The 13,876-nt window shown below is 37.0% G+C and overlaps 2 protein-coding genes and 1 pseudogene across 2 annotated transcripts; all 3 read right to left on the minus strand.

The window, feature by feature from the left end:
* Positions 1-301: 301 nt before the first annotated feature.
* On the minus strand, positions 302-2,237 carry LOC140369856 (cytochrome P450 2F3-like; annotated as a pseudogene).
* A 369-nt stretch (positions 2,238-2,606) lies between these two features.
* Positions 2,607-5,545, minus strand: cyp2y3 (cytochrome P450, family 2, subfamily Y, polypeptide 3). The gene is made up of 9 exons (XM_072452806.1): positions 5,290-5,545; positions 5,052-5,214; positions 4,812-4,961; positions 4,079-4,239; positions 3,831-4,007; positions 3,488-3,629; positions 3,223-3,410; positions 2,943-3,084; positions 2,607-2,860 (listed from the first exon to the last, which is right to left on the minus strand). The coding sequence occupies exons 1-9, from the start codon at positions 5,452-5,454 to the stop codon at positions 2,679-2,681; spliced, it is 1,470 nt and encodes a 489-aa protein (XP_072308907.1). The 5' UTR covers positions 5,455-5,545; the 3' UTR covers positions 2,607-2,678.
* A 1,562-nt stretch (positions 5,546-7,107) lies between these two features.
* Positions 7,108-9,775, minus strand: LOC140366121 (uncharacterized). Its single transcript, XM_072452795.1, has 5 exons — positions 9,589-9,775; positions 8,571-8,829; positions 8,383-8,416; positions 8,120-8,297; positions 7,108-7,853 (listed from the first exon to the last, which is right to left on the minus strand). Exons 1-5 carry the CDS (start codon positions 9,626-9,628, stop codon positions 7,495-7,497), a joined length of 870 nt encoding a protein of 289 aa, XP_072308896.1. The 5' UTR covers positions 9,629-9,775; the 3' UTR covers positions 7,108-7,494.
* Positions 9,776-13,876: the final 4,101 nt, after the last annotated feature.

A 13,876-nucleotide genomic window follows, 5' to 3' on the forward strand; every position in this document is an offset into this window, starting at 1 on the left:
ATCTCTTGGAGAGTTTGGATCTAGGGTGTCTTCATGCTCTTTCACCTTTTCAATCACAAACTTTATTTTCCAGTCAAGCTAGTGAGGTGTGTGAAGGAATTTAGCAGACACTCAGATGTTTGACACAGTAATGCAAAATTAAAAACAAATTGCTGTGATCACTTATGTATGATACTATGATACAAATATCATGATCATTTGTTGACTAAATTAATTATATATTTGCATAAAATACAAAATGAACCCTCTAACTGCTATAAATTAAATATGTTGACAAGGGCAGAGGGAGTGCATATCAATATCAGAATGTTAGTGATGTACTGCAGAAGTGCTTGTCATAGGAAAAGCGCTGGCCAAAAACAAGGCAGCAGATGATGTTGGACACAGAGCAGCTCAGGAAGGAGATAGGATCAAAATGTTCACCTGCACAAAATGATGGATGGGGTCAGAAACAGATACTGAGGCTGCTTTAGGTGTTGAGTGTCTAACTAGATGTTCTCTGCACAGACTTGGTGTTGATGGAGTGTGAAAACTGCTGTATAATGTTTCTATTATTACATTTACTTATTTGTATTTATTTATTCAACAGGACAATATAAAGTTATATAACACCCATGGGCAAATATTCTTGTATCAGAATATTGCTATGAAGGCTCACTTCCATCTGCAGTCCTTAAAAGGAAGAGGGGAAAGTAAGCAGAGTATTATTTACAGTGCAACAACAGTAGTACACATTTTCATTCACTTACACCTTATATTACAGACATGGTTGGTTGCATTCCACTTTTGCTCAGGAAGTTGTGGTCATCATACCTTTGAAAGCTACAAAATTATAGTTATTTTTCTGAATTAAATAGACCACTTTGCATTTGTGTCTGGACAGCCAGGATTGATTTTTTTTTGCTGAATTCTGAAGGGAAAGAAATATGAAATATCATTAAACACCCCCACTGACCAAGTAAAACATGTCTTTAATTTAATTCAGTTCAATTTAATTTTAATTTATTATAGAAGTATGTTAAAACAACAACAACAACATGTGTGTATTTTAGAAAAACTGTAGCGTGCTTAAAATTGGATGTATAATTAAATTCAACAACAAAAACCAAAACAGACAAGTACCATAAAACTTTTTTTTCTCATTTCTTATTTTCTGATTACCTATTTGCATTTATATATGTGAGTATCCATTTTCTGCTTTGCAATTACGTTTATTTTACCAAACATGAATGAAACAGATCCCACAGGAATCAGGGACTAGACACCTATTTATCCATTTATTACTTTTATTTTTTATGACATACATGATACTATTACTATTATATTTATTCATCTGAAGCAAACCCAATCAACACACTGTGGCCAAGATATATGTGTGTATTTATTCAGCGCATGTATCATACCTTTCATGGTTTTGATTCTCTCCACCGGTCTGTGCTCCCCTCTTGGATCCACTGCTCCATTCCTTTGCGTCCCATCCCAAAATCCCTCTTGAGTGCTGAGAGTGAACTGCCGCAGCTGCCCCATAATTAAGCATATTCAATAATCCCAACAGTTCTGTGGTACCATAGCCTCAGGTGATTTTAAGTAAACAAAGGTAGTGGCCCTCTACCAGTAAAGTAATCTGCCTGATCCACCGCAGCCTCCTTCACAGCGTCATATCTAACCATAAAGACGGCGGCGCTGCAGTCCCGTGTTCACCATGATCACAGGGCCATAACTCTCACTCAGCTGTAGATAAACAACACCTATGATTGAGCAAAGAAACTCCTGACCCACATTCCCTGCCTTTCTGCCACATTCATAACATTCCTTAAGGAGAGAGTATGTGTGTGGAGCAGTTTGTAAACACACATACTATCAGCTATTTTTTATTGTTGTACTTTATTTGCCACAACTATTACAATTCTTCCTGGGGTCCACATCAAAAGTGGTACCTTATTCTTACCTTAACCACAGATTTGTATGCTGACTTCCTGTCCAGTTGAAACAGGTTTCCTACAAGGGGAAGGCCTCTGGGGGTAAACACAGCTGCCTGGACTGTTTTCTGCCCAGAAGCCAGAGCAGAACAAACACAAGCACTGCCAAAAGCACAGAGTCGAAGAATGCCATGATGTCCTCACTGAAAAGTGAAAATGTGTTCAATGAGCCGCTTGTTGACTTTTCTGTGATTGGCCAGTTTCTGCAGTGGGAGGTGTGCACTCGAAGACCTATCACTGACATACTTTATTACCCATGTTCCAGATGAAAATTGTACTTTGTGGTAAAGGGCATTTATAAAAACAAAAAGGTCAATAAAAAGCATATTAAGTTAAGTTTAAGAATAGTTTTCTAGTTTCCATATTAGAATATTCAGCACATGGGTATCATTAGTGTAGCTTTATGCTATATGTGTTATTGCAGTTTATTGGGGAATCACCTGTGTATGTGATAAATTGCATCAGCCCATGAATTAATAAGGGAAAAAAGAACACAATTTTGAAATTGACTTTATTGACTTCAATGGCAATACAAAAATATAGTTATACATGACCAAACAGAACATTTCCATAACATGGATAAAATCACATTAAAATATACATTATTCTATTTTATTTATTTTGTAGCATAGAATCACTTACTCCCTCACTCTCTTACATTGTAATATTGAAGTCGGTGTAAGCATATATTGAATGAGCTCAGCGCGGTGAGGCAATAATCTCGTATCTTCGCGGCACATTGCCGAAGCCGCTGGTTTCAGGCGTCAGGTTGATACTGTCGGGACCTCCACTGCACGACAAGGTGAAGTGTTGCAGCAAAGACACTATAAAGACAAACAGCTCCATACGGGCAAGGGATTCACCAACACAAGCCCTTTTCCCTGTGCACAGAGGAAGACACCAGATGTAGAAATAAAATAATAGAAACTGCTCGAGCACATTATTACACATATTGAAGTTTACCTGCAGAAAACGCCATAAATGCTGGATTTTTCTTAAAGTTGCTGTTGTGATCCAGGAAGTGCTCAGGGTTAAAGTTAAAGGGAGTGGCCCACTGCTTTTCCTCTTTTAATACAGAGTGTAACACGGGAAAGATGATAGTGTCCTATAAAGAGGGACATACTGTATTATACATGCAAAACCCATCAATTTTTCAATGCTTATCCAAAATATTGAACAATGATTTGAATAATGTGATTCAATAATCCCATTATTAAATGTGATCAGGAAGTGCATGTATTACCTTTGGAATTTTGTAGCCCCTGAAAGTGATGTCTTTGAGTGCATAGTGTGGTAAACTGAAGGGCACAAGGTCCAGAAAGCGCTGAACCTCATGAATGACTGCATTACTGAAGGGCAGGCACTTTCTGTCTTCCATGTTGGGACTATGGTCTTGACCAATCACATTGTCAATCTCCTCCTGCATTCGTTCTAAAAATGGCAAAATATGTATGAGACTTGTATTATTTCAAAGTATTATTCAAATGGTTTCTCTGCAATGGACATACTTTGGATGTTGGGATACTTGATTAAGACATTCAGGGCATATCTGATGGTGGAGCTGGTTGTTTCAGTTCCTGCTCCAAACAAGTTGAGAACTGTAGACCACAGGTTCTCAAAGTGGAACTCGCCGTTAGGTTTATCTTTCTCCTGAGAGATACAAGTATTTTTTTATGAAACAATGGGGTTAGTGAGCAAGAAAATGTTCAAATGTATTCAGAAAGTTCTTTGAATCTGTTGGCATTATATGAAGAAAATTATTTTTACAACCTAAAATCCTAATAAAATTGTTTTTCAACAATATTTTAGGTAAGAGAAAGCAACTATAATTATGGCATCCACGTTTGTAACCTGGTCCATGCGGATGAGAAAGCAGTCAATGAAGTCTCGTGGAGAGTTGAGATCCAATGTCTTAATGTGCTCTTCAATCTTTTTCTTAATGAATGCCCTCACTTCCTCAGTACTGGCAAACACTGCATGATGAGGACCCGGTAGACGATCCATCAGCCAAGGGAAGATGTTATATAACTAAGGACAGGTAGTAATAAAAACATGTTATTTCCAAGAGATTGTGCATGTTAGATTCAATTTGAACTTACCTGTCCATAGGGGGAGCTATTGAATTTTATAAACCCATTTAAAATCTGCATTAGTCGAAGGAATTGTTGATCTTCACAGAGGAAGCGTTCCCCAAAAACCAGAGAGCAGATCACATTGGACACAGTTTGACTTAGTATAAATGTGGGGTCAAAGGGCTTGCCTGCAAAAAAAAATAAAAATATTGGAAGAACAAACTTGTTGGCCAAATAGGGAGTGCCTGTTGTGCCGCGGTGCGCGGCCGAAACTGCCATTTTATTTTTATGCCGGCCGCGCGTCGCGGCTCCTGACACTGCGCCGCTATTTGACCGCGTTTTAGCGCCGTTTTAGACCGCGCCGGTTTAAGGTTAAGGTTAAGGTTAAGGTTAAGGTTAAGGTTAAGGTTAGGGTTAGGGTTAGGGTTAGGGTTAGGGTTAGGGTTAGGGTTAGGGTAAGGGTAAGGGTTAGGGTTAGCCATGAGGCTATAACGGGCTATAAGGGAAATGCCGCGGTCCCTGAAACTGCGCGGCAATTTGACCGCGCCGCGGCTCTCCAGCCATGGCCTTTAAAATAATAGCAATGTTACCCAAATCAGCAGTTTCAGCCACAAAGTATTTATTTATTGTTTCATCTTCAAGCACTTGCATTTGGTAGTTGTTTTGTTTGATCGCCTCCCAAAAAAATATTTTTTTAAGTAAACAAATTTGACATTTCCTAAAGCTTCGTGTTAAGTAGATATACAGTATATAGTCCTACCATTGAATGTGTTGATGCGTGCTATCATGTGCTTGCTTTCCTCCTGGATCCATGACTCCATAGGTTTGCGCCCCATGCCGAAGTCTCTCAGTGTGGTCAGAGTGAAGCGTCTGAGTTGTCTCCAGCGCTCACCATTACTTATGCCCACACCTGAACCAGATAATCAGATAATCATATATATATATATATATATATATATATATATATATATATATATATATATATATAATACAAATTTACCATAGCCTCGAGTGACTTTAGACAGAAAATGTACAGGCGCTCTTCCATAAAAGTCCTCTCCTTGTTCCACCAGCGCCTCCTTCACTGTGTCATAGCCAACAAGAAAAACGGTCCGCTTCCAGCCCAGGTATACGGTCATCACAGGGCCATAGGTTTTACTCAACTGCAGTTTACAACAAAGATTATTTTAAACTATTTCATGCATAAACCTTGAACATTTTAGTGCATTCAAACTTACCTCCATTATGGATTTGTACGGTGCATTTTTGTCCATAAACGGAAGGTTTCCAACAATGGGAAAGGCCAAAGGTCCTGGAGGTAAGTTGCAGTTACTTTTCACACTAAATATCCAAAACAAAACTAGTACAAGCGCCCCTAAGATCACTGATGTGTACAAATCCATGACTTTTCTTCTCTGAAAGTCGACACTTAAGTGACTGAACAGAACTGCTATCCAACCTCTTCTGTTTTTATTTGCTGCACTGCATTAGGCCAGAAGTCAAGCACGTGACTCGACTTGTCTGTTCACCTTTGTGCACACTCACCTGTTTACAACTAGTCGATAAACCTGATTAAACCAGACTAGAGGTTAATTAAATCGTCATAAACCAACATAACTGCACAAACCGACTATATTTTGTTTACACATTGTAGATCATTAAATACATTAAACAATACTATGAACATGTTCTTTATTCCTGAAGTTAAATATCAATATAACTTGACAAATGTGTTTTATCTAATATTTATTATTATGTCTTACACATAATAATTATTATATGTGATATATTTAGGGGGGAAATACATAATATTTGACTGACTTACATGTATAACTTTATATATATATATATATATATATATATATATATATATATATATATATATAATTATTTATATATATATATATATAATTATTTATATATATATATATATATATATATATATATATAATTATTATATATATATATATATATATATATATATATATATATATATATATATATATATATATATATATATATATATATATATATATATATATATATATATATATATATAATTATTATTATTATTATTATTATTATTATTTTATTTTTATTATATTCAGCCTTCAGTTCAGTTCAGTTTCCAGCCTTGGTGAGGTTAGGTCAACAGTAATGTCCTCTCTGAAATAACATTATTTTCTTTGTGGTAGATCTAACTAGAGACCAATACGTGGTTTTATTGGACTAGACTTGAATTTTTATGACACAGGACATCACTACTATACCAGACATGGCCACTAGATGCATTTTTATTCAACTTATTCAGTTTTTCAGTTATTCAGTTTATTCAATTAGTTAAGTTAATATAAACATGGCAATGTATTTTATTGTGTCATCTGCTTGGGTTTTCCTGCCCCAAATCGAAAACTATGTTAAAGTTCATCTATTTTTTGTTTGATAAACTTATAGCCAATGAAAATAGGTTGGTCTAATCAAGCTAATGAAACAACAGCTCACCTGAGCCATCATATAAGTTATAAGCCACACACACACACAAACACACACACACACACACACACATATAGATACATATATATTTATAAAAAATAACACACACCTAAGAACAGAAAAGATTAAACTTTCTTCAGCTCACTTTTTCAGGAATCATCAGAAACGTTTTGGCAGTATATTTGATTTTAATTTAATTACATTAAATACATTATTTACAAGAGCTACAATTATAATATGATAATATTACACCTATTTCCCATTAACCCTAACCCTTATTATTATTATTATTATTATTATTATTACTATTGTTTTCACGTTAAAGTAACATATTATTTACAAAATAATAATTTTAAAAATACAAGTGTTTTGCTCTGCTCATGCTCATAAGATTGCTCTCCTTTCTGCCCCTTTTCATTCTCTCTTTGTTTAACTGTATGTCACTGAAAATGTATTTTACATGTCATGAAATAAATAAATACATTAGTCTAAAATTAGTAAATAAATACATTTACTATATATATATATATATATATATGTAAGTATGTAAGTATATGTCAAATTGACATGATAATCTGTATTTAGTGTTGTATGAACATGTAACAGTTTAGGGGACGTGTTTTGAAACTGGAACAAATTAAATCTATCAAAATAAATTTTAGATCAACTGGTGTAGACACCCAGATTCTAAAATCACCACATGATACAGTTGCAGTGGATGCATCCCACAATAGGCAGGTTTGGGTTTCCCCATCAACAGCTGACACTCTACAGTGTGCCTGACTGACCTGCGACTTTTCTGTCACATGGAAATAGTGATACAACACAGACAAACAGTGTCCAGAGACTGAAGGTCATGAATGATTTACCTGAAGAGCAATGGTACTGTGCCAGGAAGAATATGCTGAATAATTTATGAATTAGACCCAAACATTTGTGAACACTAGAATCTAAAAAGCAAATGATCCGCAATCAAACGCATCAAAATCAGAGTCCGCCTCAAAGTCAAAGCTGTTGAGGTGTGGGGAGTCCACGTCCTGGCTGCAGGCGTGAAAGGTTCCCCCTGTAGGCAGCTCAGAAAAGCCCCCAGAGCCACTTGTGAGCTCAGGAGGGCGACTAATGGCGAGGGGCGACGGGGGCGCACAGGAGTTTAGGTATCCCAGAGCAGAAGAGGCCGCTGCCCCGCCCATCAGAAGACACACGGCCCGCACTGCACGTGCATCACTGCTGTTACCATGGCGAAGACAATCTGACACCCGGTGAGGAGGGGCTACGGACACGCTCCTCCGGGGGCGCCGCACCTCATTTACTGGATACAGGTAAATTAAGAAAAGGTATGTTAGAGTATTCCTTAATCTGTTGGGCAGTTTTCATTTAAGCAAGATTGGGAATGGCACAAATACAGCACTGGCTAGAAGCATTGAATTCAGGCACATTGTTAAGCTTTCAAAGAAGCTTTCAGAGGCCAGTAATACATATCTGATTGCGTTATTACAATGCATTTTATGTAGTATTAAGTCACATTGCACTAAATAGCCATGTTACTACTTCAGTTTTGTACAGTAGACTGAGTACCTTGATTTGGCTCTTTAAATGAGCCAGCCCTGTCTGCCATGCGACTCAGGGGTGGGGTGTCACATAATTTGGGCGACCCAGGGTCTTTGTCACTACAGGAGTCTGGCAGAGAGTCTCTGTCTGTGATACATGGTGTGACACTGCGCTGCCTCTGGAGGGTCATGGGAGACATTACACCCTGTGGATGAACAAGGGCACAGAATGACTCATCTATAAATGCAGGGTAAAAGGGAAGCAGAAATTATTTGCAACTATACACTCACCTCTCTTACTTTCCGGATCAAACTGAGCCATAAACTGAGGAAGCAGAATAGATTAGTCATGCATGATTGACTCTTTTCTGCTCTGTGTAAACATTTATAATAGTCAGTGGGGAAGAGGACACATTTATTTGCTCACTATTTACCAGATAAAGACTAGGGGAAAGGACTTTTGTAATCGATTGACATACGTGCAATCATCGCGACTGACGGAGAGCAGCAGGAGGAACTTGTTTTGGGGCAGGATGAGGGCAAAGCAGCAGTCCCTTCTGGCCCCCATGGGTAACTTGGGTAGGTCCAGGATGTCTCTGCCCTCCGCAATAGTCTCACAGTCGCTCAGCAGGGATATGACCTGGTCTGGCGGGGACTCAGTGTCCCGGCACACCAGCAGACTGCCCTCCGCTGTCAGCACCAGATACTTCTCCTTCCACTGTTTGAACATGAAGCCTCCTGCAAATGGCAAATAAAAACACACTTAATTACACATGTGAAATTGTGGCATACAGCTTATTCAAATTGATATTTTATTGTGCATGTGTGTGTATAACACTGCGGTAAAAGGTTTGTGTTTAATCTATTACTATAACTGTTTACTATCAGAACTTCGAGTCATCACACTACTTCCTCCAATAAAAAAGCTCACACAATTTATGAATATAATGTGTATTATAGTGTTTCAGTTCAATAAAAGCAGTGGATAGAAAACACATGTTAATGGGAAAAGAGAATCCGCTCCATTTCTCTGTGCAGGGGATTACAGCTGAACAGGTGCACATAGTGAGATGGCTGCAGCGTTCTAGTTTTGGAAAATGAAAAACATGCATAGTGTATTTATTCACGCAACAATAGTTTTAGTATTATTATTGATACAAATAATAATAATGATAATAATAATTGTTATAACTGGGAAGACATGATGGCTCTCTGACCTTATAAATGACCTCATATACTTGCTAAAATGTACAAAATATCTGGCTTGTAAAGTTTAATTTCTATGCTTTTAACTTACAATAAAAAAGAGTACGTCATGATTCTATCTCATCTTGCTTTTTCTTCTGTTTATGAAAATAACACACAAGTTAAGCATTTTAAAACAACCCTTGTCCTAGCACAATTGCAGTACATTGAAAAGAAATCCTGATGAATTAGGTCTATGCAAATATGAAATTGTTAAGAGCACAATGGATGTAAATATCAAAGTAACCTCACCATACTTTCGGAGGAAGCCCTGGTGCACTCCTGTGTTCATGTTTGCTGTCCTCAATACCAACGGCTCAGGAATAATGGCACAAAACTGGATGCTGGGATGATGCTGAAAAATAGGCTAGAGAGAAAGGAGTGGGAGAGCAAGGCTATAATCCCTACAATTTAGGCCCGTATATCTAAGCTGGGTCTGTCACTTGCAACACACTGTAATTCATATTTGCATGTGTTATATTAACCCACAACAACAACAACAACAGCCTTGCAATATCATGACTGTTTCTTCTAAATGTTGGTACAGTATAATAACTCTCTAGCTACACTTCCATGGATTAAGCGTTGATGATTGATTGTCAAGTCAGAAAGTCCTTATATAACAGTAAAGCGCAAGAATCCTGAACAAGCACACGTCACATACAGATTAGACTTTTGTCACTGGAAGCATATGTAATTTAAGCACACACCATTTTCTGTTAAATTTCTATGCCCTGAGCCTTTGCGTATATCTCTGCCCTGAGACGGCTTCCGAAATAACTCTTGAATTCCGTCCGGCTTAAACTGATTAAACAAGGGGATTATTATTCTTGTGCATCTGGACACTTGTTGACATGGAGAGTTATAGGCCCAACTCAACTGCGATTTCATTTGTGTACTCACAGCTAAATATGGGTTCCTTTGTCCAAGATATCAACTATATTCAATGAGGATTAAATATTGTGTAAGAATGCAATCACTTCACTTCAAATAACGTTATCTAACAGACTGAGGAGAGACCAGGACAGAGGCCGTGTTAGCAATTAAAGTGTGTATCATTATGACACATTACAGCAATAAAAGAGATTTTCACTTGAGCGACTATTTAGATTCTGATGATGATCCACAAAATAAAACAATAGTTAGGCTAGATATTAAAATAAACTAGTCACCAAAGAAATTGAGTATGCCATTATACTACTACTACTACTATTATTAATAATAATAATAATAATAATAATAATAATAATAATAATAATAATAATAATAATAATAATAATAATAATAATAATAATAATAATAATAATAATGATAATGATATTTATTTATTCATGAAGCACTTCACATTTGACAAACAAATCTAAAAGTGCTGCAGTAAGACGCAAAAAACAAGGTTAAAGCTATTAGAAGACTGATTGAATAAAAATGTCTTAAAAATATGTTTTGAGATGGGGATTTCAGTGGGGAGAGCCTTATCTCCCATGGTGTGAGCGTGATCATTTGTATAAGTTTCGAGACATGGTCACTATAGTGGCATATTAGTCAACACTTAACAAGCCTAAAAGCTATAGCAAATAACAATTAAAAAAAATGTATTAGTGTTAACCAGAAACCATATCATCTACTTCATTTTAGCCAGTGGGAAAATGTCTGAATAAACCTAACTAAACAAAAAAACATTTGACGCTCAGTAAAATAACATGTGGTGTGATTTCTTACCAGCAGATGGCAGCATGCACATTATTGTAAAACCTTTGGTCAAGTGTTTTCACAATCCAACTGATGTAGCAACAGGTTCAAGACAGTTTTGTTTGTGTCTGGTAAAGTACAACTGGCCCCAAGTCAAATAGATGAAGTAATAAACTTGTGCATCACACTTCACATTCTCAGACACTTTGTTTATCACATGTATGATAGAATAATTGCCCTGTTGTTGTTTCAGTCTGTCACACATAAGAATTCCTTCTCCACTTGTTGTTTTTGCATTAAGCTCTTTTAATCCATTTTGCGTAAAATTCTTTAACTCTTAAAGGGGGGTGGTACGACTCGGTTGACCTAAACATAAGCTGTGCAGCCTGAGCCCACCCCCCTCGTCTCACATTTTACTCTAGGAAACATCCTCTTCTATCCACCCAGTCCAACCCAGAATCTAGTGTGTGGAGCAGAGCGGAGAGGAGAGGAGGACCCCCTTGGTGACGGCCGCCCCTCTTTCTTGTTTCTTTCTATCTGGGAGTAGTGAGAGTGCTATTGCTCAAGCTCCTATTGAAAAGCCAGTGTATACAATGGGGTCTTTCTCAGTCCTTTTCTGTCTCCATTTAAAAACCCTGGGAACACAACACTGTCCACACAGGCACTTCTTAAAGGGCCAGTGGGGCTCAGGTCTGCACAGACAACCTGCACCTCCCATTAATTTCATGGGAAAAGAAAAAACAAGAATGCACACAACAAATAAATTACGACATGTTAATGGTATGATAACTTTACTGGTTCTGTGACTGACAATGTCCACGTGGACCAAAACACACCTTGTATCAGTCTGAGGGAAAACAAACTCATCTGTAAAAAAATAATGCATGCATTTCATTTTAATCTAGTTTGAGATACAAAAAATGTGTATATATGTAATTAAATTTAACTTGTAAATAATGTGGCGGCTGTAGTGGTTGTGTGTGTGTGTGTGTGTGTGTGTGTGTGTGTGTGTGTGTGTGTGTGTGTGTGTGTGTGTGTGTGTGTGTGTGAGTGCGTGCGTGCGTGTGTGTGTGTGTATTAAGCCCATGCCCCCCAACAACACTAAACAGGAAATCAGGTGACAGCCCAACACTTTGCCAAGTGAGTCTGCCAACAGTGCCATGCTGAGGAGCAAAGAAACTAGTCCAAGTTCACATGGGCACACTTTCTTGTTGCATGGATCTAAATAAGGCACCTATTTTCGAGCAAGGTAAAAAATACAGTGAAATATTGAAAGGAAATTGAGGGGCTGACATGTGGTTATTAACACGTGAATTGTTGATCTTCCAGAAAATTGGTGCACTATACGGAGTGTCAAATGACTAGTTCTCTTTATTTTATTATGGAGATGTTATTTCTTCTGTGTAATACTAATAGCTGCACTATGTCAATTTTCTGGTGGGAGGTCTGCTACCTGCTTGAAGTGTTATTTTTTTCCTGAAATACTCCACAGTGTATATAAAGGCATTTAAAACACATGTAATTGAGTAAAGGCAAGATAGGCTTAAGATAAGATAAGATATTCCTTTATTGCCATTCTCTAGAACATTTCAGGAAAAGAAATAACACCTCAAGCAGGTAGCAGACCCCCCACAAGAACATTGACAGTGCAGCGATAACACACACTAACTGTTGAATAAACTATATAAAACATAATTGTGGCTCCAAACATGAAAGTTCTGCTTTGTGTAGCGCGTGGAGACCAACAAACAAATCATTCCCATGTCCTCTTTGGTCTATTTGAGGCTTATTTTTGGGTCAGCATTATCCCACAAAAACATAAACCAGTCGTTCCTACAGTGTGCAAAGTTCTCACTTGCATCAACGACAATCTAGCTCCATCGCTGGATCTGGACACCAAGCCTACTTGACACGTTCTTCCATTGTTTATTTCAGGCATTCCTGTGAATAGCTATTTAAAAGGTCAGTTGTTTTTGCCTAAAGCATATTAGGTTAGTACAATTATAATCTCTGCATTTTGCCAAATAAGTTGTGGCCTATATAATAAGCCTGATCTGTTGCTGTCATGAAAAATGTGACCTTAATCAGCGTGGATCAGAAGTAGCCCTCAATTTTGTTTAGTAGTAGAATTGATAAAGGACCAAACCTATTGCTCATGTAAAATTAAAAAGTATAAAATAATGTCTCAGGTTAAAAACAATTATTATTATTTCACAGAGATTTGAATAATTATATCAAAATATGCAGGCTATTACTTTACCATAACTTTCTTTAACTTACCTTACTTTACTTTACACTTAACTGTACATTACTTTACTTACCTTACCTTACCTTACTTCACTTTACTTTACACTTTACTTACTTTCCCTTACCTTTCACTTTACATTTTACTTTACACTTTACTCTACTCTACTTTACACTTGCGACTTTACTTTATTCTACTCTTGTGACTTTACTTTACTCCTGAGTTTACTTTTCTCTACTTTTCTCTACTTTACTTTATACTTTACTCAGCTCTAATCTACACTTGTGACTTTACTCTACACTTTCATTCATTCATGTACATACAACTGAATAAGAGTGTTTACTTTACCATTATTATTAGTATTGTTGTCTTATGCCAGCTATTTTTATTATTATTATTTATTGTATCTTTATTTTTATTTTCTTCCCTCCATTCCCTATTAAGATATGCACTTTACTGCACTTTACTCTACTCTACTCTACACTTTACTGTACTTTACTGTACTTTATTCTACTCTACACTTTACAGTACTTTACTGCACTTTACTTTACTCTACTTTACTTGACTCGACTCTACCCCAGACTTGTTGTGACGGGACAGAGACAG

The sequence above is a fragment of the Eucyclogobius newberryi genome, unplaced genomic scaffold (assembly GCF_026437365.1).
Source record: "Eucyclogobius newberryi isolate DKJ021-1_F unplaced genomic scaffold, fEucNew1.0.hap1 SCAF_10, whole genome shotgun sequence".
Classification (NCBI taxonomy): domain Eukaryota; kingdom Metazoa; phylum Chordata; class Actinopteri; order Gobiiformes; family Gobiidae; genus Eucyclogobius; species Eucyclogobius newberryi.